The sequence below is a fragment of the Zonotrichia leucophrys genome, chromosome 3 (assembly GCF_028769735.1).
Source record: "Zonotrichia leucophrys gambelii isolate GWCS_2022_RI chromosome 3, RI_Zleu_2.0, whole genome shotgun sequence".
NCBI classification, from domain to species: domain Eukaryota; kingdom Metazoa; phylum Chordata; class Aves; order Passeriformes; family Passerellidae; genus Zonotrichia; species Zonotrichia leucophrys.
In genome coordinates, this window is record NC_088172.1 from 18,166,692 (window position 1) to 18,190,437 (window position 23,746).

The 23,746-nt window shown below is 37.3% G+C and overlaps 1 protein-coding gene across 18 annotated transcripts in view; it reads left to right on the forward strand.

The window, feature by feature from the left end:
- Nucleotides 1-23,746, forward strand: part of DST (dystonin) — a 289,028-nt gene that overhangs the window by 139,423 nt on the left and 125,859 nt on the right. For 17 of the 18 annotated variants that reach the window (XM_064707534.1, XM_064707535.1, XM_064707548.1 and 14 more), the window contains 26 exons: nt 3,723-3,835; nt 3,966-4,072; nt 4,599-4,718; nt 5,048-5,143; nt 5,222-5,349; nt 8,239-8,332; nt 8,659-8,813; nt 9,645-10,080; nt 10,163-10,291; nt 10,494-10,571; nt 10,674-10,835; nt 10,926-11,030; nt 12,743-12,838; nt 14,066-14,191; nt 14,562-14,714; nt 14,968-15,122; nt 15,312-15,438; nt 15,924-16,107; nt 17,018-17,175; nt 17,589-17,767; nt 18,030-18,168; nt 18,980-19,173; nt 21,521-21,683; nt 22,368-22,451; nt 22,540-22,647; nt 23,382-23,480. In XM_064707534.1, the coding sequence (XP_064563604.1) occupies nt 3,723-3,835; nt 3,966-4,072; nt 4,599-4,718; nt 5,048-5,143; nt 5,222-5,349; nt 8,239-8,332; nt 8,659-8,813; nt 9,645-10,080; nt 10,163-10,291; nt 10,494-10,571; nt 10,674-10,835; nt 10,926-11,030; nt 12,743-12,838; nt 14,066-14,191; nt 14,562-14,714; nt 14,968-15,122; nt 15,312-15,438; nt 15,924-16,107; nt 17,018-17,175; nt 17,589-17,767; nt 18,030-18,168; nt 18,980-19,173; nt 21,521-21,683; nt 22,368-22,451; nt 22,540-22,647; nt 23,382-23,480 (3,688 nt within the window). Of the gene's footprint in view, nt 1-3,722; nt 3,836-3,965; nt 4,073-4,598; nt 4,719-5,047; nt 5,144-5,221; nt 5,350-7,931; nt 8,099-8,238; nt 8,333-8,658; nt 8,814-9,644; nt 10,081-10,162; nt 10,292-10,493; nt 10,572-10,673; nt 10,836-10,925; nt 11,031-12,742; nt 12,839-14,065; nt 14,192-14,561; nt 14,715-14,967; nt 15,123-15,311; nt 15,439-15,923; nt 16,108-17,017; nt 17,176-17,588; nt 17,768-18,029; nt 18,169-18,979; nt 19,174-21,520; nt 21,684-22,367; nt 22,452-22,539; nt 22,648-23,381; nt 23,481-23,746 lie in introns of those variants that run through there. The other variant, XM_064707546.1, reaches the window with a different exon arrangement.

Below are 23,746 nucleotides of genomic sequence, written 5' to 3' on the forward strand. Positions count from 1 at the left end.
AATGCATTAACAGAATTTTCACGTGGAATATTACTCTGATATATATGTTTTAGTAAAACTTAACATTGTTGTAACTTGAGCAAGTGTCATACCACAAGAGTGAGGAGAAGGATGTGCTTTCTTCGTCATTGACTGGGAAAATAAATTTTAATTAAACATCTTTTTCTGGTTTGAGGTATAAAATCCCCTTCGAATATAATATTTTATTTTAATGGGCAAATATTATAGCTGCTAATTTGGATCTTAAACTATTTTGCTAGGTATTAAGTTCTGGCAATGGGAAAATCTACATGTACCTAATGTTGTTTAGAATGTACAACTCCGATTTCAAGGAGTCTTTGCAGACCAGAAGTATCTGCTGTTATTCAGATACTGCTCTCTTCCCTCTCTTTGTGGTACTAGGTATTGTTTTCTTGAATTTATCATAATTTTGTTAGCTTCCTAATTCATGTTGTATTACTTACACTTTTTTCCCCATTATTTCTGATACAAATTGTATCTAATTTCTAACACCTACACTAAGATCTGAAATGGCAGCAGCAGATTTTTAATAAATTAAATGATTAATGGCTCTTAATGTGGAAGCCAAGCCCTTTGACTTAGGTGTGGCTGCAGCAGAAGCATCTTCTTTGCATGGAATGTTCCAACTTGACTGGTGTTTGGGATGTTTATGTGTGTTTTCATGGCAAGGCCCCAGCCCAATGAAAAATCTGCCATAAGATGACTCACAATATTATGACAGAAGGTAGAGTCATTGTATGTTACTTAAAGGGCATTTAGTTTAATTTGGTCTTGATTATGCATAGAACTACTTAATAATGCTATGCGAATTGGTATAAAATTTATTTATAATACATTACAAATAACTTCAACAAAACTCATATATTTGCTCTATAGCCTTAAAAAAAAGGGAATATTTTCCATGATGGACAATGCTTTTAAAGTGTTTGCTTCAACTATGGCAATTAATGTATTAGGGGATACTCATCACAATTGCAATTTCAACAGTTATTTTGAGTCAGTGGACAGGTATCTCTGCAACCTTACAGCAAGTAAAAATGGCATTTACTTATATTTAAAATTGCAAAAAGTCCCCACTATTAAACAAAAGGAACAATATGTCAATCAGTGATTTTTGGATGATGAGCCGTGTTTTTTGGATGCACTTTTCTCAGGCTAAAAAAGTCGTTTACTGAGCTCTGGGAGGTAAACTCCTTTCCCTGTGGATTTGCAGTACATCCCTCTATTACTTGTGAAGAGGAAAGGGTGATCTGCAGAGGGGGAGGCCCCCAAACCCAGGCAGCGTGACCTTGCTGTGCTTCGGGCCAGGTGCTTTTGCATTCAGAGGGTGATGCTTGTCCTTTCCCTTTCATAAGCCAGCAGTGGACTCGCTCTCCATCAGCTGTGGAGCCTTCTGGCTGCTTTAAAGAACCAAAGACATGCACTACCAAGACAGGCATGAATGCCATCTTCTGTAGTATTTTCTCATAGACCAAGACTTTAGATAAATATAGACCAGTTAGTCTAGTTCAGTATACTGTGTGCTAAGTGTATAATTAACTGGAAATGGCAGTATTAGTATTCATTGCAATTTTCCCTTGTTCTTAAAGGGAGCTGTAATATAATCCAATGCTGGTAGGAATTTCAGGGATGGGAAATTGTGTTTAAAAGATGGGGTGGTGAAGCTGCAGCACTGATGTAAAATGATTTATTATGGAAGAGCAGTTGTTTTTATTGATTTCATTACCTGTGTCTCGGTGAGAACCGTGTTACCTCTTCGACTGAATGAAAGCTTTATTCTAATGAGATTATTGTGTTAGTGTCTCTGCAGCTTGCAGCTCGTTTTCTGGGAATAGTCAGGGCTTTTACAACATGTTCTTTCATGTTCTGAGAGTTGGCAGTCAGGCAGTGCAAGTGATTATTCTTGGGACATTTTTATCAAATGAGAAACAAATGTAAAGAAGGCAGGAGGAGAAGAAAATACCCTAAGCAACAGTGTTACACTTACAAAAACCTGATTCTCTTGTCAGAACTGCTGTTAAAGCAATCTTTATTACTCATACCATCTCTATTATTGTGGCTGAAACAGGAGATGGGGGTGCTCAGTTTTCTTTTCTAGTATTGTCTTTTATTTTTCATGGTTTTTCTGCGCTGCTGAGAGCGACGGCTGATATTGGTTTCATTGCATTGTTTTCCTTGCACTGAAATTCAGAGGAGAGCAGCGTGAGCTTGATCATGCTCCCACTGAGCATATTGGAAGTGGAAAGCCCCGCTGCCTCAGGAGGATTATATTGCACTGCTTACATTTTGTTATTATTAAATGTTCTTTCAAGGCATAATGGGTGCAGTGTTATTATCTGTCTTGTAGACTTGTCTTCAAAAGAGCACAAGGAACGCAGTGATTCTAAATGGCTGAAAAGAAATAGATTTTTCTTTACAGTGCCCTTGTAGTCAGTTCAAAGTCAAGATTGTACTGAATTTCCCAAAGTTAATGCTGTTTTGTTATTGAGGGAATTTAGGGTGCTGCCAAATGAAATGTTAGCATTAATTTTGAACAATTGTATTAAAGAGTTTTATTCCTATCTCTTGCAATTATTTAAAACTTCTACTTGGTAAAACTAAGAAAATAGTTTTTCTAGAAGCAAAAATGAGAAAATTTAAGAACGGAGTTGTTTGCTGCTAGTTGTATACCAATTTTTTTTTTTTTGGTGTTTTGTTTTAGGTGTTTTTTTCATGGCGAGTCTAGTTTTCAGTAGTGTAGGATTTCAGAAGCAAAGGTTTCAGACCCTTGTGGCTCTAGTTGACTTCAATGAGATGAGCTTTTGCTTTTTTTTCTGCTCAGCATATTTGAAAATTCCTTATTTCCTTTTGGTGGACAGTTGTGAGAATTCCAAGTGCTGAAAGAGGCAAACACACTAAGAATCACAAGATCTAAAACTCAACTCCTACATAGCAAACATTGAGGGCAATATTAGTTTTGAAGTTTTACATTAATTTAAAACATTAAAGTAGTGATGCTGGTACAGGATTGATACAGGATAATAACTATGAGCCTTAAAAATATTTATAGGCAAGATTGTCTTAAGACAATTATTCCATTAAAGCAAGCATATTGTGGCTGGAAATAAAAAGCAGGATGAAGGTGTGGAGGTTTAAGTGCATGGGACTGAGAGTTACTTACAAGAGAATTGGCACCAATGTATATCTGAAAGCAGGGCTTAAATGTGTTTGCAGAAGACCTCTTTAGAGCTCATCAGAAAATGTTGAAGTGGTGATTTTGTGACTAAACTTTGTTACTGTGTGGCTTCTGACACATGCTGAAGAATTTGATGCAGAATGACTGAAAACTTGTGAAGGCAGTAAAAAGTAACTCCCTCCTGTAAAAGAGAAAAGTGAATTTAATCTCAAGGGCAGTGGAAAGGACAAGATGTTGAAATACAATGTCAATGCACATGAATAAATATGCATAAGAAAATACAGGTGTATACAAGGGATGGCTGGAAACCAGCTTGTACATGAAGAGCAGAATGTTGTCGTTTTCTGCTGCTTGTGTTTCTCAGTTAGCAGTGGTCTCAGCTTGTTCACCTGATTTTAGTGAAATCCTTCTATAATGAAAACTCTGTTGCTGTGTCAATCCATGCTCATGGTTTGATTTACCAGTACAGCAGTAATTTAAAACTGGTAAAGAATTGTAATCAAGTGTTGCTGTTTTTATTTGACAGGCCGGACCTGATAGACATGAATACCGTTGCTGTTCAAAGCAACCTCGCAAATTTAGAACATGCTTTTTTTGTAGCAGAAAAACTTGGTGTTGCCAGACTTCTGGATCCTGAAGGTAAGAGATCTACAGATCGCTTTGTTGCAAAACCCCCAACACTAAAATAAAATCCAGTCTGCCTGCAGGTTGTAGCTGTGGGCATTTTTACGACTATGTGATAAAGCACTGTTCTGTCTTGCTCTTTTAGATGTTGATGTTTCCTCACCTGATGAGAAGTCAGTAATAACTTATGTGTCATCACTTTATGATGCATTTCCCAAAGTACCAGAAGGTGGTGAAGGCATCAGTGCAAATGTAAGTAGCAAAACAACACTTGTGTAGTGTGTGAGCTACATTAATACAATTCTGAATTTCAGATCCAGAATGTTAGCTAGATATTCCATAGAACTGCTGTCACAATTTTCTTTGACATGGTCTTTCTAAGCTGAGATTTTAGAGTCTTAGCTATTTCATGTCATAGACATGAAATTATTTGTGCAAAGAGCTTAACTAACAGTGTGTCTGATTTGGAGAAAGATCGAGTCAAAGTTCTTACTTTTCAGTTGTGAATATATAAATTATGCCTTTCTGACTCTTACCACCTTGAAATTTATTAATCTAGAAAATATTTTATTTTCAGTAGAATTATTTGGGATCAAAACTGAAGACCAAAATCATATATTTGAAAACTTTAACTGATCTTTAAAGAGCAAATAAATATTGTATCAGAATTGCAGGATTTCAAAATCTATTTTCTATATACATGAAGTCTTCAAAGCTGAACAGAAATGAGTTCTTGATGATTTTCACCTCTTCTGTAATCTGGGTTTTGCTTTGGCAGGATGTTGAAGTCAAATGGGTTGAATATCAGAATATGGTGAACTACCTCATGCAGTGGATCAGACACCATGTCACGATAATGTCTGACAGAACATTTCCCAATAATCCTGTGGAACTGAAGGTGAGGTGTGGTGGCTTAGACTGCTTGTTGGAATTACACTTTATCTTACTGACTCAAAGCATACTTGAACAACTGACGTGCTTGTTGATTTATACAATCAAGTCAACTGCAGAACAGTACTGCTCCTTAACCTTTTCAAAGTATAATCAATATGTTGCTAGCATATGAACAATCAAAAGCAAATCTTTACTTTGTCACTGATTGTTTTTTGTAGAACTCTAGTTGAACAGTATAAAGGTAAGCTTGTGAAGAGTATTAGAAGAGGGTTTGTAGACTAAGGTTATATTCATTGCAAATAAAACATGATGTCATTTTTCATGTTTCTCTAGGCACTTTATAATCAATATTTACAGTTTAAAGAAACAGAAATTCCACCGAAGGAGACAGATAAATCAAAAATCAAACATCTATATAAACTGCTAGAGGTAAGTTTTAACATCATTGAAATGTATAGAAGTTTCTTTTCTGTGGCCTAAAATAACAAGTACATATGAATTTTTAAGGTCTGGATAGAATTTGGACGCATCAAACTTTCTCAAGGCTACCATCCAAATGATATAGAAAAAGAATGGGGAAAGCTGATTATTGCCATGCTGGAAAGAGAGAAGACCCTTAGGCCTGAAGTGGAGAGGTATGCTAGCGAATATTTGACAGGCTTTGTTAATATATTTTCTGTTGTTTTAACCCATATTGAAAGTTGTAAATATCTTCTTCTATGATAATGTCCATATTATTTTTTTAGATCAAGCATTTCTGTCTTTGTTCAAGGTCTGAAAGTCTCTACCTGCTTAGGGGCAAATCCAGACATAAACAACTGTGGTGGGCTCAGAAGGTTGTGATGAACAGTATCTGGGCCTCAGATCATCAAAGCACTTATGCACATATATAACCATTTTCTTTGTGCACTTAGTCAAAGCTGGGTTTATACCACGTCACTGTCTCCTTCCATCTTGATTTCATATAAGGACCATCCTTATCCCTGACATGAAATGTGTCTTTTTCTTGGTGCACAGCATTGTAGAAGTTTAAAAAGTTGGTGGTACTTGAGAGCACACCAAGTGTTTAGATGTGGAAAGGCATAGTAGCCTTTCATGAGAGTAGGCTGTGGGACACTTTTTACATCACTGATGGCATATTAAACATGATTAAAGTCTTGATGCAGTCTGAGAGCAGTTTTTGAATGGTATGTCCTTTTAATTTCTGTGGGAGATACAGGTCCTGTCCATTAATTAATTTAAAAACTCTCTTAAATGGTTTTTGGGGCTTCTACCTGTGGGTAGATACAGACACCTGGGTCTGGATTCATTCTGCTTGACCTGATGCATCCAAAGGAGACATCTAAGATCTGAATCACTTCCTAGAGAATCTTGTTGCTGACTTTCTGGTGATGACAGGGTGACCTATCTCTCTGGTTTAGGTACCTGAAACTAGGTGTAAGGAATCCAGACCATTGTATAGGAAGTCCTTAGCAAGAGAGATTTCAGTCAGAGGACAAAGCCAGTCAGAACTGATTAAACATGTGTCATGCTTACAAGAGCAAGAGCATGACTGAAATGGCAGATTCAGTAGGAGGTGTTGATTCACAGCACCCAACTGTGGAACAAGTTCCTACAGAGGAACATGAAGTTGTCCACACTGAGTTTCCCCTCTTATGCAGAGCAGAACACTGGAAAGCAGCAGCAGAAATACAGCCTGCTAGGTCTTGTAGGTTAATCTGTCCCAACCTGCTGAAAGCAAAGTGTCTGCCTTCACCAATAGAAATTCTGTTCATACTTGCAGAAAGCTGGATTATCTTTGTTGAGAATGTGTGTAAATGACATTAGTTTATTTCTATTTTTTATATGGTCTGAGCACAGATAAATAAACATGAACTTAACTTCCTTCCCATATTTCAGGTAGGGTAAACACAGTTAGCGACAGGTCATATGGTGGTAGTCACTACAGGTGATGTTCACTGTAAAATGAGAGAGAAAATGTCATTAAGTGCTTCTGGCTTAGTCACCTAGTTAAAAGTATTGATAGATGTGGACACAAGAACGTAATTCGTTTTTGTTGCACTGGTTACCAGTGCATCTCATCATTATGAGGTGCTGATACAGCTGTTGGGATGGAATTTGATAGTGGCAAAAATGTGACTTCAGCCAATACTGAAACCTGTTGAATAATAAAACTTTACTTGGAAGTCTGTCGAATACATCTCAAAGTATCCACACAGACACACGGACAATGTGTGGCCAGATTGGTATATGGGATCAAAATTAGTATGGTGCCAATGAGGAGAGTGCCAAACTGAGCTCTAGTTTGCAAAACTAGCAGAGTTTGGCATTGCTGCAGGGGTGTGTCTGTGCCTTTGCAGAGCTCTGCTGCGCAAACAGTCACCTTATGGGATGGGTGTGGTTGTTCAGGAATCCTAAAAGCAGGCAGTGAAATACTGAAAAAATCACCCCAGCCCAAAATCTGAGTTAAAAAGTAAACTTGAAAGCAGTGATCAGATTTTTTCTTACTTATTTTCTGGTCAAAACAGCTGGAAGCAATTGGCTGTGCACATGGAAGAAGATGAAGGGAAATTTTCAGGACGACAGTGTAGTGGGACAGGGCAGTTAGTGAAGATGCATGCTTGGACAGTGCAGGAATGACATTAGGTTGGATGGTGTATAGGTGTCCCAGTTTATATTGTAATGAGCTGATTAACCCTGATACTCCCCCAGCTTTATTGTGCAGTTCTAGTTGAAGGAAAAGGAGTCAGCCCAGCCTGGAGGTTATTTGTACTGCACTGTCGAGTGTGGATTTCTCCCTTCACTCCTTTTTGAAACTTTCCATTGAAGAGCCTGAGGGACACCACAAAGAGTTCTTTTAGTTCTTACTTGGTTTATAGTTATTTAGTGACACTTCAATAAAATATTTGGCGTGTCTGTTTCCTAGAGACGCCCCATTGTTGCTGCCTAGTCTGTACTTGCAAAGCTTTAATGCAAGGTAGGGAAGCCAAAAGCAAGGTAGCGTACATAGCCCCAGGTAAAATCCTTTGAAGAGCTGGCAGAATATTAATTGCTGGGTTTTAAATGTGCATGCAGAAGCCTATATAAAGGAGGAGTCTAGGTGTTTCAAAAGCCAGTAGTGGAATTTCATCCCTAGAAGCTGTACATTTTGCAGGGGTTTTATCTTCATTTTTCAGCAAATGCAAACAGCCAGAAGATCTGTGCTCTGGATGTAAAGATGAATAGCAGTAGTTACAGCTATCATAGCAGTGATTCGCTGTTTAGCAACAGCACGAGTACTCGGACCAGCGTCGACTCTAATGAGAATTTCCTTTCTGTTAATTGTGGTCCCACGCTGATTAAATCTTGTATAAGCTTTGGTAATGGAACCTTAGAAGGGAACAGGTAACTTGACATATGCCTTTGTGCTTTGTGGTAGATGCTGTTGATTCATTTGTTTGTTTTTAAAGTCATGCAGCATGATTGTAAATATAAAAATAGCATAGTACTTATTTATTTTCCTGAAATGCTTTGGCACCATCTAGGTTGGAGATGCTGCAGCAAATTGCGAACAGAATTCAGCGGGACAGCCGGAGCTGTGAGGACAAACTGATACTTGCCCGGAATGCTCTGCAGTCTGTAAGTCAGTCAGGGATTTTACTTGTCTGTAATCATAAATTTATAGAAGTTGAATGGCAAAAATTTCTTAAGGGTTTGTGAAGGCAACCTTAATAGCTGCTACTTTTATTTTCATTGTACTGTAAAAGTAGCATTTCTTCAAGAAAATACCACAAGTTGCCTAGGGTGTGTTCTGTTAAATTTTTTTTTGTTCTGTAGTTAATTAAATGCTTCACAATTGTTTCAAGATAAGAATAACTTTCTTTTTTTTTTTTAAATATAATTCTTAGAGCTGATATCTCTTTGGTTTTAGCTGCAAGGCTTATGACTTTCTCTTCTTTATTAAGGACACCAAGAGATTGGAGTCAGGGCTCCAGTTCCAGCATGAGGCAGAGATAGCTGGGTATCTTCTTGAATCTGAGAATCTTCTCCGCCAGCAAGTGATTGATGCCCAAATTCTTATCGATGGAAAATACTATCAAGCAGACCAGCTTGTTCAAAGGTACTTTACAGCATGTTTATGTGAGTAAGTAAATGTCCCAGATATGGATTCCCATTATGGAAAAAAATTGCAGTTCTTTATAACTACACTTAAACTTCACGGCCTGTCACTGGGTACCCAAATATCACATATTCTGGTGGGTGCATTGCCCACAAATGTTGAAGATAACAGGAGCTCTTTTACTTATTTAAGAAAATGAAGTCAATCCCTGGACATGATTTAATGTTTACTAGATAGCTCTGTGTGAAGATGTTAGTTTTTTTATTGCATGCAAAATACATTTAGAATTTACTAACTTTGATTTTTTAAACGGAGATGAGATTCTGGAGACAGCTGTAGATGTATTAACAGGTAGTAAGTGGAGTAACATTAGGTTGTGCCTGGCACTGTGTACAGTGTTGGCAGAAAGAAGCTTTTAAACTGTATAATTCTGTTTTAAGAAGAAGTGGCTCCAAAGTTTTTTTTGGGATTCATCCCTGGACTGATTGAGATGAAGTGCATAACTCCTTGGCAATGAACTGAGGTGTTTGATCTACCCCAACATGTAGTGTCTTGTAAGATTTCTGGTTTGCTGATTGTTCCCTGGATTTGTGTATGGTGCATGTTAGTGCCTATATCCATTTTTTCAGACTTTGCCTGATTTCTGCATTTATTTTCTGCATAGAACTATAAGCTGATATTTCCTGTACTTTCTAATAAAATATTTGCTTATAATATTTAAGTGCAACTAAAGCTTGAGAGATAACGTGAGCTCATATCACTATTCAGTTGATCATGATAAACCTTAATCATAAGCATTCATTGGGGTTTTTTTTTATTCTAATGGAATAGAGTTGCAAAACTTCGTGATGACCTGATGGCCCTGCGGACCGAGTGCTCTTCCGTGTACAGCAAGGGGCACGCGCTGACCACGGAGCAGACAAAGCTGATGATATCAGGAATAACAGAAAGCTTAAACTCAGGATTTACAACAAACCTAACGCCTGAATTAAATGCTGCAATGACACAAGGTTTAACACCTACTTTGACATCTGGCCTGAGCTCCAGGCTGGCCCCGGCCGTGACGCCTGCCTACCCGCCGGGCATGCCGCCGCGGTTAATCCAGAGCTACGTGACAGGGGGCGACAGCGGGGCTCTGCAAACACTCAAACTGATGCAGATCAGAAAACCTCTCATGAAATCGGCTTTCGTGGATCAGAATTTGACAGAAGAGGAGGTGAACATGAAGTTTGTCCAGGACCTGTTGAGCTGGGTGGAAGAAATGCAGGTAGCAATTTTTGCAGAAACGGTCCACTTTTAATGATTTACTTTTTATGGATCGTGGCTAATCTTTTCTTCCTGTTTGTAAGGTTCAACTTGATCGAGTAGAATGGGGTTCAGATTTGCCAAGTGTTGAAAGCCATTTGGAAAATCACAAAAATGTCCACAAAGCTATTGAGGAATTTGAATCCAGCCTTAAAGAAGCTAAAATCAGTGAGGTACCGCACCATGTTCTTTATTTCTTTGATTGCTTTCTTACTGGGTGACCCATAAACTAGTGTTGAATTTCAGAACTGTGTTTGGATTTCACAAATTTCACTTTATTTCTGTTCTCTACATGACTTATGATTAAATCAGAACATTTAATGGTTTAACATATCTAACCTTTTTATTGTCTTTGATCTCGTATACCAAATACAGATCCAAATGACTGCCCCTCTTAAACTCAGTTATGCAGAAAAACTGCACAAACTGGAGAGTCAGTATTCAAAACTCTTGGTAAGTTAACCATGTTCAGCTTTTCAGTGTGCATAATTTCTGATAAGGGATGAGCTTTAAATTCTGATTCTTTTAAATCTTTTTCTTTTCCTTTTACTAAAGAACACATCAAGAAATCAGGAAAGACATCTAGATACTCTTCACAATTTTGTGTCTCGTGCTACTAGAGAGTTGATATGGCTGAATGAAAAAGAAGAGGAAGAGGTTGCATATGACTGGAGTGAAAGAAACCCCAATATAACAAGAAAAAAGGAATATCATGCAGTATGTATTGCTAATATAATCCAGAGGGAATTATTAAATTATCTTTATTAATTAGATAGAGTTCTAAAACTTTTTTTTGGTCTGAAATAGGAATTAATGAGAGAACTTGATGAAAAAGAAGAAGTTATTAAATCAGTACAAGAAATAGCTGAGCAATTGCTTCTTGAAAACCACCCAGCCAGGCTAACCATTGAGGTAAGTTAGTAAAACCAGCACCAAAACAAGAAAAGTTTTGGGATTTAAAAGAGCGGAGTTTTGGGGGAAAAGAAGGCAAATTTAGAGAAAATTAAACAAGACTCTAAATTAAGGGGGCCTTCTAAAATGTCCTCTTCAGCATCTCTGTTGTATTTATCTTCCAGTTTCCAAAAAGGAAAGCCACTTTTTAAAGTTATGGTTACACCTTGGATTGCTTAGATGAAATCTCCTGAAACTCTAAAATTAATTGGTCTGTAGAGATGTTTCTGGTCATGCAACTTCTAGAGCTGTTGATACAAATTGCATTGACAGACTGCGGGCACAGAACAGTCCTTATGTGGTTTTTTTCTTGTTGGATTGAAAGAAATTTCAGTAAGAGCCTTTGTCATCACTTACTGTATGTGCAGGTTCCTAATATGATTTAGGGTGGGTTTCATAACTCACTTGTCAGTTAATTATGAAACTTGTTTGGATGGTAAAATCTGACCAGGTGATATGATTTACTTCAGGCTTGAATCTAGTTCTATGTTACATACGTAAACAATTTACAGAAAAATTTATTGTAGCTGTCGTAGGGTCATAACAGGTTTTCAAAGGAGAATGTAAAACACTTTTCCTTGTAGACCTTCAAGGAAAGAGTAGATACAGACAGTGAGTGGTAAAGACTGAAACAATAAAAAGCTGATTTATTATACAAGAATAAAAAAGTCAGAGAATGCATTTTTATTGTTCTTCAGCTCTGCTAGTTTACATTTGCAAAAATGAAAGAAGAAACATGAAGAAAACCCCTCCTTTCCTTCCTTCTCAGGATATCTACTTTGAAGAATAAATGAATTTTTTTTGTAGTGTGGGCAATTAGCCTATTCTTTAAAAGTGTGGGCAATTAGCCTATTCTTTAAAAGTATGAGCTGTTCTAATGGGCTCTTACTGGTGTAAGCCACACTGGGGATGCCTGTTACAAAACCATGCCATCGCTGTCACCATGACTGTGCAGGTTATGCTGTCTCCAATGATGCTATATTGGGGTATTTATAAAAATACTCTTTAAAAAAATCATCCTTTTCTGCAGAACAATATATGCATTAATGCATCAGTTTGGAATTCCTGGAAGACAATGGAAAAGCTGTTTGGGACGGGGGGGTGACCGCAGTCCGGACCCCGGGATCGGGGGGACTTCCCAAGGGCGGGAGCGCCCCCTGCTGGCAATGCGGGCTCGGCTCCTCGGGCACCCAAACTGGGATCGGCCCGGGCTGGGGGGGGATCCCAGCTGGGTGCTCAGGGCTCCTCCTGCCATTTACCGATCTCAGCTGGATGTTCAGGGCTCCTCCTGCCATTTACCGATCCCAGCTGGGTGCTCAGGGCTCCTCCTGCCATTTACCTATCCCAGCTGGGTGCTCAGGGCTCCTCCTGCCATTTACCGATCTCAGCTGGGTATTCTGGGCTCCTCCTGCCATTTACCGATCTCAGCTGGGTGTTCTGTGCTCCTGCAATTTACCAGTTGTATCCAGGAAAGGCTCCAGCTGTTGTGATTGAGTAACTAGGCACACAGAATTGTAGATGAGCCTAGACTGGGGGAATCTCTTGGGAGCTGAGGTGGTCAGGTTTTAGTTGTTTGTGTTTGCTGCATTACTTTTGTGTTTCCTAAATTCTGTAAAGGTATGGAAGTTTTCGTTTTCATTTCCACTTATAGAATATATCTCTCTTCCTTAAAGGCCTATAGAGCTGCCATGCAGACACAATGGAGCTGGATTCTGCAGCTCTGCCACTGTGTTGAACAACATTTGAGAGAAAATGCTGCATATTTTGAGGTAAGAAAGTAAATCAAACAGAATATGAAATATTATAAGTTTTGTTCATAGTAAAAAAGTTCCTAGGAAAGCTCTAGTTTTTCTCTCACAGTAACTGTAGAATTGACATTTGTCTTGCACTGTCACTAGATGATAAGCCATGCTCCCACAGTGTTGCCACAACTCAGTTTCTTCACTACAGTTCTGTCAGTTCACAGCAGATGAAAATCTGGCCTGAGATTTTTTTTCAGTGCTGCAGGTGCAGGTAGAGACTCTGAGAATGAAACCTTGTTCTGTCGCTGTTGTGCACAATGGGAGAACATATTCTAGATGTTTATTCCAGGACTACTCAAAGCAAAATGGAATGTGCAGCCTTAATAATGAACAGAGCAGAGAGCAGAAACATCCCATGAAACACCTCTCTATCTCATTGTCACCTGTTCACACAATCAGCAAATGATTAAGTTACTTGCATGAACATGACAGAGGAGTTTTTTGGTTAGTTTTGTTTGTTTTTAAATCTACCCATTTAAAACATTCAAATTATAAGGATGAATCCTTAGTGTCTTCTGGGTTGTGTGATTGAAGAGAAAGGGAGGTGATGAAGGAATGAGATGCCTTTGGACTGAGAAGGATGAGATCCCAAAGTTAGGAACGGGACACTGGAGAAGAAAAAGCAATTTGAGCTCCTTGTGACAAGGGGAAGCTGGAATTCTGGATTTAAAAAAGGGGCTTAAGGGAGAGAATGGGATTTCTATTCCCAGTTGTGCCTAAGCAGGACCCTTGTTTGGATGGGCAGATACCCTTGCAGAACTGCCAGGTGTGGCAGCTCATTTCCCTTCCTGAACAAAATGTTTGCCCCAGCTGTGCTGCTTGGATTTTGCAGGTAGTTTCTACAGTTGTAGGATTTGTCTGTGCTTTCTATATGAAAGTAATTGTAATTCCAAAGGAAGCAGGATTGGCTTAATAAAATTGTTTCATTGCAGGAATGGCCATTAACTGTAGGTTCAATAATTGCAGAATTAATTTTGCATGTAGCTCATACCAAGAATAACTGGTGTTAACAATGTGTGCCTTTTTGAAGAGTACATTGAGACATGAGATCATGAGTAGCTGAGTGAGGTGCAGTGGTCACTTCAAGTGATGAGAAAAGGTTGTTTTAAAAGACAGCACTTGAAAACTTCAGTGTAGCTGATTCTGCATTTTTTAGTTTGTTTAAAAATAACCCAGATAATTATTTTATCCTAGTTTTTCAGCGATGCCAAAGAAGCCATGGAATATTTGAAGAATTTAAAAGATACCATATACCGAAAATACAGCTGTGATAGATCAAGCAGTCTTCACAGGCTGGAAGACCTTGTCCAGGAGTCCATGGTAAGAACTTTAGTAGGAGGCAATTAGCAGGAGCTACAGTGAAACAAGAAATGTGTAGGTTATGGGGGGATATAAAATGTGTTAAGATTATTCATATAAAGTAAAGGAAAAAATGCTGGTTTTTTTCAGAATTTTTAAATAAATTACTATTTTTCATAACTTTAAAATACATTTTTCATTTGTTGGTGTTTACAGTACCAGACATATGAATACAGTGGCTTCAGAAAGATACTTTGTTTTTGTGAAGTGTGTTACTTTTCAGAAACACTGTAGAAGGAGTCAGTGGGAAAAAAAAGCATAACAGGATCAAAGAGGGCAGTACTGTATTCTGGACTTCTCTGATGACGTATTCTTTTCTTAACTGTTCTAGGAAGAAAAAGAACAACTCTTGCAGTATAAGAGCACAGTAGCAGGCCTTGTGGGAAGAGCAAAGGCAATAATTCAGCTGAAGCCAAGGAACCCTGACTGTGTACTCAAAACATCCATTCCAATTAAAGCCATCTGTGACTATAGACAAATTGAGGTTAGAAACTAAAATTTCCTCAAACCAATTACAGATGTAAGAATTCAGCTAAAGTTTCATTAATTACCATGTTCCTGGAGAAAGCTGGGCTGTGAATTTCTTCCACCCTAGTAAACAGGAGCAAATCCTTTGGTTGGAACATTGGTTTTGTTGTTCTGTTCCTTATTTGTTGACAGCATTTGCAGAAGTGCTTTGTACAATTATTTTGTAATGCTTGGCTCATCAAATGATTCTGCTTTTCTGTTAATACTAGATAACCATTTACAAAGATGATGAGTGTGTATTAGCAAACAACTCCCATCGTGCTAAATGGAAAGTCATTAGCCCCAGTGGTAATGAGGCCATGGTTCCTTCTGTGTGCTTTACAGTTCCTCCACCAAACAAAGAAGCAATAGATACAGCCAACAGGTAGGGACAAAGTAAAACTACCTATTTTCCATTAACGTCTATTTACATGAAACTTGGGTTAAAATAATATCTCACAGTTTTTTGGTGGGTTTATTTTTGTTGTTGTTGGTTTCTTGGTTTGTTTGTTTTTTTTGGGTTTTTTAACCTGTTTTCATGTGTTACCCTGAAGTTGGAATTTTTTTATTTCAGGATTGAACAGCAATTTCAGAATGTTCTGGCCCTTTGGCATGAGTCACATGTAAACATGAAGAGTGTGGTGTCCTGGCATTACCTGACAAATGAAATTGAAGTTGTTCGAGCTGGCAATGTTGCCTCAGTAAGTGTTATGACTAGGAAGGGCTCTCAACCATTTACTAGGAAGTCACAGGATGACTAAAACTGTGTGAGAGCACAAACTGTTGCAAGAAGTATTTGCAATACTGAAAATTACACTTTCCTACCTAATTTATCACTGTTGCTGTTGGAAAGAGGAATCTGAGATAGTTCTTGAGGTGTCCCTACTTGTCTTTGCTATTGTTTGTTGCTGCATGGTGTTAGATGAGAGAAATGAAGTCTGATGTAGGGTTGGCTTAACAGAAGCCTTTTCTGATGGGAGAAATTGAAAAAGATTTTATGTTGAGTGTAAATTATCAGCTGTCAAGTGGACTCCAGCTAAGGAATAGAGACCTTTCAGGACCTCAATTCTTTGACTTTACCATCTTAGTAACAGATCAGTATTGCTTTTTGATAAAAAAGCATCACAGGAACTGTGTGAGAGATGCACCATTGCTGACTGTGCTTTGGGTCTGTAATCTGTTGCAGATAAAGACAATGCTGCCAGGTGAACATCAGCAGGTTCTAAGCAATTTACAGTCCCGCTTTGATGATTTTGTGGAAGACAGCCAGGAGTCCAAAATCTTTACAAGCTCTGATACAGCACAGCTGGAAAGGGAAGTTAATGTTTGCAAGCAATACTATCAAGAGCTTCTGAAGTCTGCAGAAAGAGGTAAAACTTAGCTTAGAAATGTCAAAAGATGTCCTTATGAGAGAAATTTTGTCCTTCATGTTGAGATCTTTTTTATCATTATATTGTTTCTGCCTGTGTTCTTTTGAAAAGAGTAATTTAACAATGTGTGCAATTCTATTGTATAGAAGATCTTAATTTTTTTAAACTTTGTATATATTAAGCTATGCAAAAATATTGATGTGTTGCATAATATACAGAATGCTACAAGAAATTTTACACTTAAGATTTTATTATGTGCTTTACAGCTCCCTGCTTAGTCCTGTGTTCCTTGTTTTTGAATGCTGGAAAAACAGCTTGATTACTTTGAGTTCGTGACTGAATTAGAACATTTTTCACCTTATTAAGGCAAGGAAAATGTCCTAGCTACTTTCCTGACTCCACAGGATGCCTGTAGTTACTGCTGTCTTAACTCTAATTAACACTGTATTAATACAGTGAGAACAGAAAGCTCAGAATAGCTCTTCTGATTTACTGTTGAGTAGTTGATGACTTAAAGAAATACAGTAGTGCAAAGCTGATTACTTCATTAGTAAAGTTCACTCAGCTTCAGGAAAGATGTGGTGCAATGTGCATCTGAAAGAGGATTTATGTCCCTGCTACCACTGATTAAAAGAATCAGTCACTGAATTTAGCAATGTCATCATAGAGTAATGCCTGTGCAGAATGATCACAGATTTTTATTTTTCATGTGTGAGGAGATGATTTAATAAAAATAAAATTTAAAAGTTCCTAAGATTTGCCTTTTAACCAGAATTTTGATGGAAGCTGATGGCATTTTGGCCAGTCACGAAAACACTTGCAGAGGAATGACTTTATAAAGTGTGAGAAGTTGTGGTGAAAATGACATGACGATTTTGATGGCTAACATATGCCTTAATTCTCTCAACAGAGGAGCAGGAAGAATCTATTTATAATCTGTACATCTCTGAAGTCAGAAATATCAGACTACGACTGGAGAGTTGCGAGGAGCGGTTAATACGGCAGATCCGGACGCCGATGGAGAGGGATGATGTACATGAAAATGTGCTTAGGATTTCAGAGCAAGAGGTGAGCCTTTGAGAAAGCCTGTTTTGCCTAGAAAAAGTTTTATTTAAAAAACAAATATATCCTGACTTTTGAGTGTAAACCAGGAAGGTTTGCAGTGTACCTTGAAAAGAGGAGTCAAATATTTAGCTTCATATGTATAACATGAAGCTCCATAAATCGTATGTGTAATAGGGAAACTAATGGAGCATCTTTTTGATCAGCATATTTTTGCTTATAAAAAGATATTTGTGAGCAAAAATATGCTGATCAATGGCATCTCCATTAGTTTCCCTATTACGCATAGATTTCTCTTCAATTTTTTTCTAATGGTGTCATCACCAAAGAAGTAAAGGAGGGCAGACCTGTACTCATAGTGATATGTAAAGTATCTATCAGGTTGATGAAAGCACTATCAATCACCTTTCATTTTACAGAAACTGAAGAAAGAACTGGATCGACTGAAGGATGACTTGGGAGTCATCACAGATAAATGTGAAGAGTTTTTCAGTCAAGCTGCTGGTTCACCTTCAGTTCCTACTCTGCGCTCTGAGCTCAATGTTGTTATACAAAACATGAACCAAGTTTACTCCATGTCTTCCATTTTCATAGAAAAGTACGTACTAGGCTGTCTTCCATCACACATGTTTTAGTTTATAGTTTTCTCTTAAATTGAAACAATTAGTATGAATAATACTGATCAAGGAAAAGGGAGTTAACATTTTAACATTGTATTAAGGGGTGCCCTGTGAAAGAAAACGCTGAAAAAGATGAATGTGTTGAGTGCTGGTATTGATTGTTATGATTTTATGGTTTTATTTTATTTATTATTTTTTATGATTTTTTATGGTTCAGTTAACAGGGGGTCTGTTTTTCAGATTAAAAACCATCAATTTGGTGCTGACAAACACCCAAACAGCAGAATCATTAGTAAAACACTATGAAACTAAGTTGTGTGAAGAAGAGGCAGTAACAGCTGACAAAAACAATATTGAAAATCTGATGGGTACATTAAAGGTAAGAGCTGGTTAGTGCCTTTTCATGGGCAAATAAAAAAAATAAGACAAAAGCTATCAGTCTTTTAACACCTGATTCCCTTATGCTTCACTCTGTAGGGTGTCAAACATGGGCTTGTGTGTTTAGTTTGAGGTGGTATTTGAATTGACATTTCAGAAAAAAATGGCTACTTTGGAGCATTAGGATTTGGATAGGTTGAAAGCATGTTCCTGCTGTTGCAAAATGCATTAAAGTATCTGAACTTGCAAAAGTGGCACTTGTAAATGCTGCAGTAAGATTTTTTTTCTCTTCAGAAGGTACCACATAGTTAGGGTAGCATAAACATATATTTATGTCATGTAAATTTGATCACAATAACATTCTTGGTGCTTCAGTGTTCTAATCAGGGTTTTTTAGGAAGTTTGGCAGTTATCTTTGAGAAACTGAAAGATTGAAGTTCAGCATTTTTTGTTTGCTGTATATAACTCATTTTGATATTACAAATTATGAGTAATGCTTTTTTGCTAGATAGAATGATTAGCATCTGCCTAATAATTTTTTTTGAAAGCTATAATTTCTAAGGTGAGTGTGTTCATTTGACCTCTGTGTTTTGATCTGTGTGTTGTGCGGATTGCTGTTACTTAGAATTATTTAGCTGTTTATTGCTTCAAACCCATTCTAGTGCCACTTGAGTATTTGAGCAAGCAGAATAAAATATTCATTGAAATATTTTTGTTTATTAATTTATACAGCATATTCATGTAAAATACTGATTTATAAAATAGTGTCATAATTTAGGAGTTATTTACAACTTTTTTTTATCACCTACTAGCAATGGAGATCTGAGGTGGATGAGAAAAGACAAACATTCCATGCCTTAGAGGATGAACTGCAGAAGGCAAAGATGATCAGTGATCAGATGTTTAAAATGCACAAGGAACGTGATCTTGACTTTGACTGGCATAAAGAAAAAGTTGATCAGTTGGCTGAGAGGTGGCAAAATGTTCATTCTCAAATTGAAAATAGGTTTGTATGACTTTTTATTATATTCTGTTCATGTTTTAGACTGTTTTTTAAATTTTTTTTCTGAGGAAAAACAATCAGAAATGAATGTTAAAACAGGTCTGAATAGTTTTCTGAACTGTTGTTGGAATGTGCTGGGATGAACACCTTTATTGTGATGTTGGCAACCTTGCCTGACTTTTCCACTGGAAACGCCTGTGGCTGTTAAGCTCCAAAAGATGAACAAGATACAGAAACTTACAACTTATTGATACACAGTGGAGATAAATTGTCATTTTTCTTTTAAAAAAATGAAACCTGCAGAAATGGCTGGCAGGCCTATGGAAATACCATCTGTTTCTCCACATAATTAGTTCTGATGGGCTAAACTGATGAGCTGATTCATCAGTTATGATTGGATTAATGTTAATTTGCTTTTAGTTACTCAAATGTTAAGTCTGGAAGTTCTTAGCTTCCATGGACATCTGTGATAATTTGTGGTGCAATAACTTTTTGGTGAAGTGCCTTTTATTTTTTTAATATCCAGTAGAAATAGTGCTCTGATTTCAGCCCTTTACTGTCAAGTTGATACTGAAAAATGATGCTCAAGTGCACCTGCCTATGCAGATGTGCAGATACAGCAGAACACACCTGCCTGTATTTCTGAAGATGTCCATACATGAAATTCTTGGAAATGCTTTTTTCTTCAGTCTCTACAGTCCTGTTTCCTGTATGTAAAGGACGCAGAAATGTAGAGGCTGAAGGAAAAAGTATTGGGCAAGTGTTGAGGAATTCTGTACTGTGCAGTCTGAACTTATTTCCTTTGAAATGTACTTGAGTTTGTCATTATAGATAGCCTGAAAAAGAACATTGAAGATGGCGCTGTTGATGTAAAAGTCGCACAACAACCTGTCACATTTTTGTCCTCCTTTTCTGAGGACTGAATGTACATTCAGGTGCAATATTGAAGTTATTCACTTGTAATTAACTAGTTTAGTTTGTCTGTTCAACATTGCTGGAAGTTAGAAGGAAGATGGGAAAAAGGTCACTCATTTAAAGCTGGCTGCAGAATAGCTAGCTAAAGTTCCACCTCTGATTTTTCATCAGTTGTTAGTGTGACATAATTTAAATTATTAAACAGCGGTTTTATGAGGTACTGAAGTGTTCCTATTTCAAGAGAGTAAGCATGAACCACATGCTGTCCTGCCAGGACTGTATCCTGAACAGAATATGCTGAAAAGTGACTGCTAATACATAGTGACTTCTGGTGTAAGCAGGACAGATTGTGGTAACTGCAGTACAGAGTCTTAAACAAGCTGCTTTCTGTAAATATTATCTCCGCTTCTCCCTACCAGCTTGACACTGATAATCATTATACAAAACCTATGTACAAATATTGGCTGCAGTTATCATGATCCTGTCTCTTTTTCGTGGTTATTAGCTTTAAAACTTATTTAAGTATGAAACCTAAGCAAAAAAATTTCCTTTGCTTGCTCTTTTTTAATCTCCTTTTGGCATCTTAAGAACAACACTACAGCAATTCAAAGTATTCATTCCAAGTTGAACTGTAAAAGGTTGTATATTTCTGTTTATTCTGCAGTGTTGAGTGGTCCTATTTATATGATCTTTTAAGTAGAATCATAGAATATCCTGAGTTAGAAGGAACCCACAAGGATCATCGAGTCTAACTCCTGGCTCTGCACAGAGCAACCACCAAAATCACACCATGATAACAAGTAACAGTTTAGGTTCCTGAAAGAAAAACTGCCAGTATCTCCCTCAGTAGGGAAATTACTTTAAAGAAATACACAGATCTCTCTTTTTAGGTGAAAACCATGATTTAAAATTAGATGTATATGTTAAATTACTTTTGCACATTAGCATATTTACAGTCTTCAGTTTTAGTGTAACTCCTGCTGTTTTGTGGGAAGCATGGAGAGTATGGTGAACCACTACTTGACTCCAGCATGGCACTCTCCTTCTTGATTCATAGGCCACATTTTAAATACTCTCCCTTCTTGTAACAGAGGTGATTGCTGTAGCAGAGCCCTCCCTCTTTCCTGGGGTTTCCAGTGCTCCTGGAGCTTCAAGCAGTTGAACACTCTAATGAGGGATATATAGAGTTTCTTGCATAGTAGGATCTCTCCTGGATGTCCTTTATGACAAATGGAAAGAGTTCCTCAAGATGGGAAGCCCTAGTGTTTGAGAAGTGAATTTGCTGTTTAATAAGTGTTACACCAGGTTTTATGCTGTGAACTGCAACAGAGCTAAGGTATTTGAAGCCTTTAAAGCTGTATTTGCCTTAGTGTTGTATTTTTTGTCTTTAATAATAATCTTCTCCCCTTTGCTTTATCTTATAAAATAAAATCAGGTTGCGTGACTTAGAAGGTATTAATAAATCTCTGAAGTATTATAAAGATACTTACAATTCTTTGGACACTTGGATTCAACAAGTGGAAGATACTCAGCGAAAGATTCAAGAAATACATCCTGAAAATAGCAAAGCATTGGCTAAGCAATTGAACCAACACAAGGTATGAAGGGGATGTCATTGTGGCAAACCACTGTGGTAAGCACTGACCAAAGAATTAAAATATTAGTGATCTCAATATTGTTTATTAATATGAATGGCTTATACCCATCAGCCCTTACTGTAAAGCTCCAAGTAATCACCAGATTTTCTGATTTTGTGTTTCTAGTGCAGCCATGCATATATCACCCAGTGATAATTGTCACTGTCATATAGACCAAATTGTTTGGTCCTCAAGTGTGCAAGAACATCAAAACCTTAAAACTTCTGGACTTGCCTTACCACATAATTCCATATTCAGTGCTGGTTTTTTATTTATGGATGTAGAAATATCTTCATGGAAGCAGAGCTCAACATGTGTCTCCTGCAAGAAGGAAATACAGTATAAATAGACTTGATAATAAATTATATGCATGTAATGATATATTACTGATTTTATTTCAAGTTCATTCACAAACTATTAACATGGCAGGTTTTTTCACTACTTCTGTACTGTAAATCTGATTAAGCTGAGGACATGGGCTTGAGCATAATTACTTGTACACATATGGATAGGAACATATTAGATAAAGTAGATGTTAATGAGCCATCTATTTATGTTAGATAATGTTAGATAAAGTAGAAACGTTAATTATAATGGTAATAAAAGTAACTTTTTAAGCTGAAAATGTACATTCATAATTTACAGATGCTGGTTTCTGAGATTGAAATGAAACAAAGCAAAATAGATGAATGCCAGAAATATTCAGAACAATACTCAGCTGCTGTGAAGGTAACAATAACATTACACTTATAGTCCTATCTTTTAGTGTCAGTATCATGTATAATGCCAGTGATTTTGTGTATTTTCTCTTGTACAGGACTATGAGTTGCAGACCATGACCTACAGAGCTATGGTTGACTCCCAACAAAAATCTCCAGTAAAGCGACGAAGAATTCAAAGCTCATCAGACTTCATTATTCAAGAGGTAAATGGGTTTCCTATGGCAGGGAATTGTGAGTCTTTGCTTAAAACAGAGTGAACAAAATAATTCAGTTTTGGATTTTTTAATTATTAAATACGGTAATCCAAAAAAGTCTGGATTTTTTCTCTATAGATACATGTTATAACAAATATTCTCTTGTTCCTTATGCTGCAGTTGGTAGCAAGACAGTATAATGCAGCTGATTAAAAAAAGTCACCCAAATGATAAAAAGCTGTATGAGAACTGTGCCTCAGTAAAACTGTTTAGAACTACCTCTGGATCTTGATCACAGTAAACAAGAAGTTCATCTTGGCCATAGTAAAACTTACTGGATCTGAATGCTTTGATAGATTCTAAGGCAAATCAGCCTCATTTGGGTGAGAAAGATAAATCTGTCTCCCTGCTACCTCTTAGAGAGAGGAACAGTGACAAGCATGGCTTCTTCCTCTTGAAACCTTTTCTTACAGGAGGAAGAATCAAGTGACTGCAAAGTCAAAACATTGTATTCTGTTTCTTCTTCTTATGGATCTGCTCATAGATCCTTAGGATATATTTGTTTAAGTGCACCTTGTTGACAGCATTGAATTTTGGAATCAAAATTAGAACTTTGGATTTCCACAATCATGATTTTGAAATCAATATCAGGATAGGTTCTAGAGCAGTGTCTATCACTTCTTTGAAGCTCAATGGGAGTATTTACTTCTATGACACTTACCCCCCCCTTTGTTTCTCTACAGTTCATGGATCTACGGACTCGGTACACTGCCTTAGTGACCTTGATGACCCAATACATTAAGTTTGCAGGTGATTCCTTGAAAAGACTGGAAGAGGAAGAGGTAGGTCATTCTCTGGCAGTCAACAAAGTAAAAAGAACATCTAGACAAACAAAGAGCAATATACCTGTTGGAATAATTCACAAAGTTACCAGCAGATGTAGAAAACTAGAATTCCTTCTGTAGTGCACATTGAACAAGAATGTAGCAGTGTTAGCACTGTTATCATTCAGATAAGCAAAATCCTCTACCATCTATACATTCTACCAGTTCTTCCACCTAGAATGATCATGTGATTTGCTGCATTCTGATGGAGATATAGCTAAAAT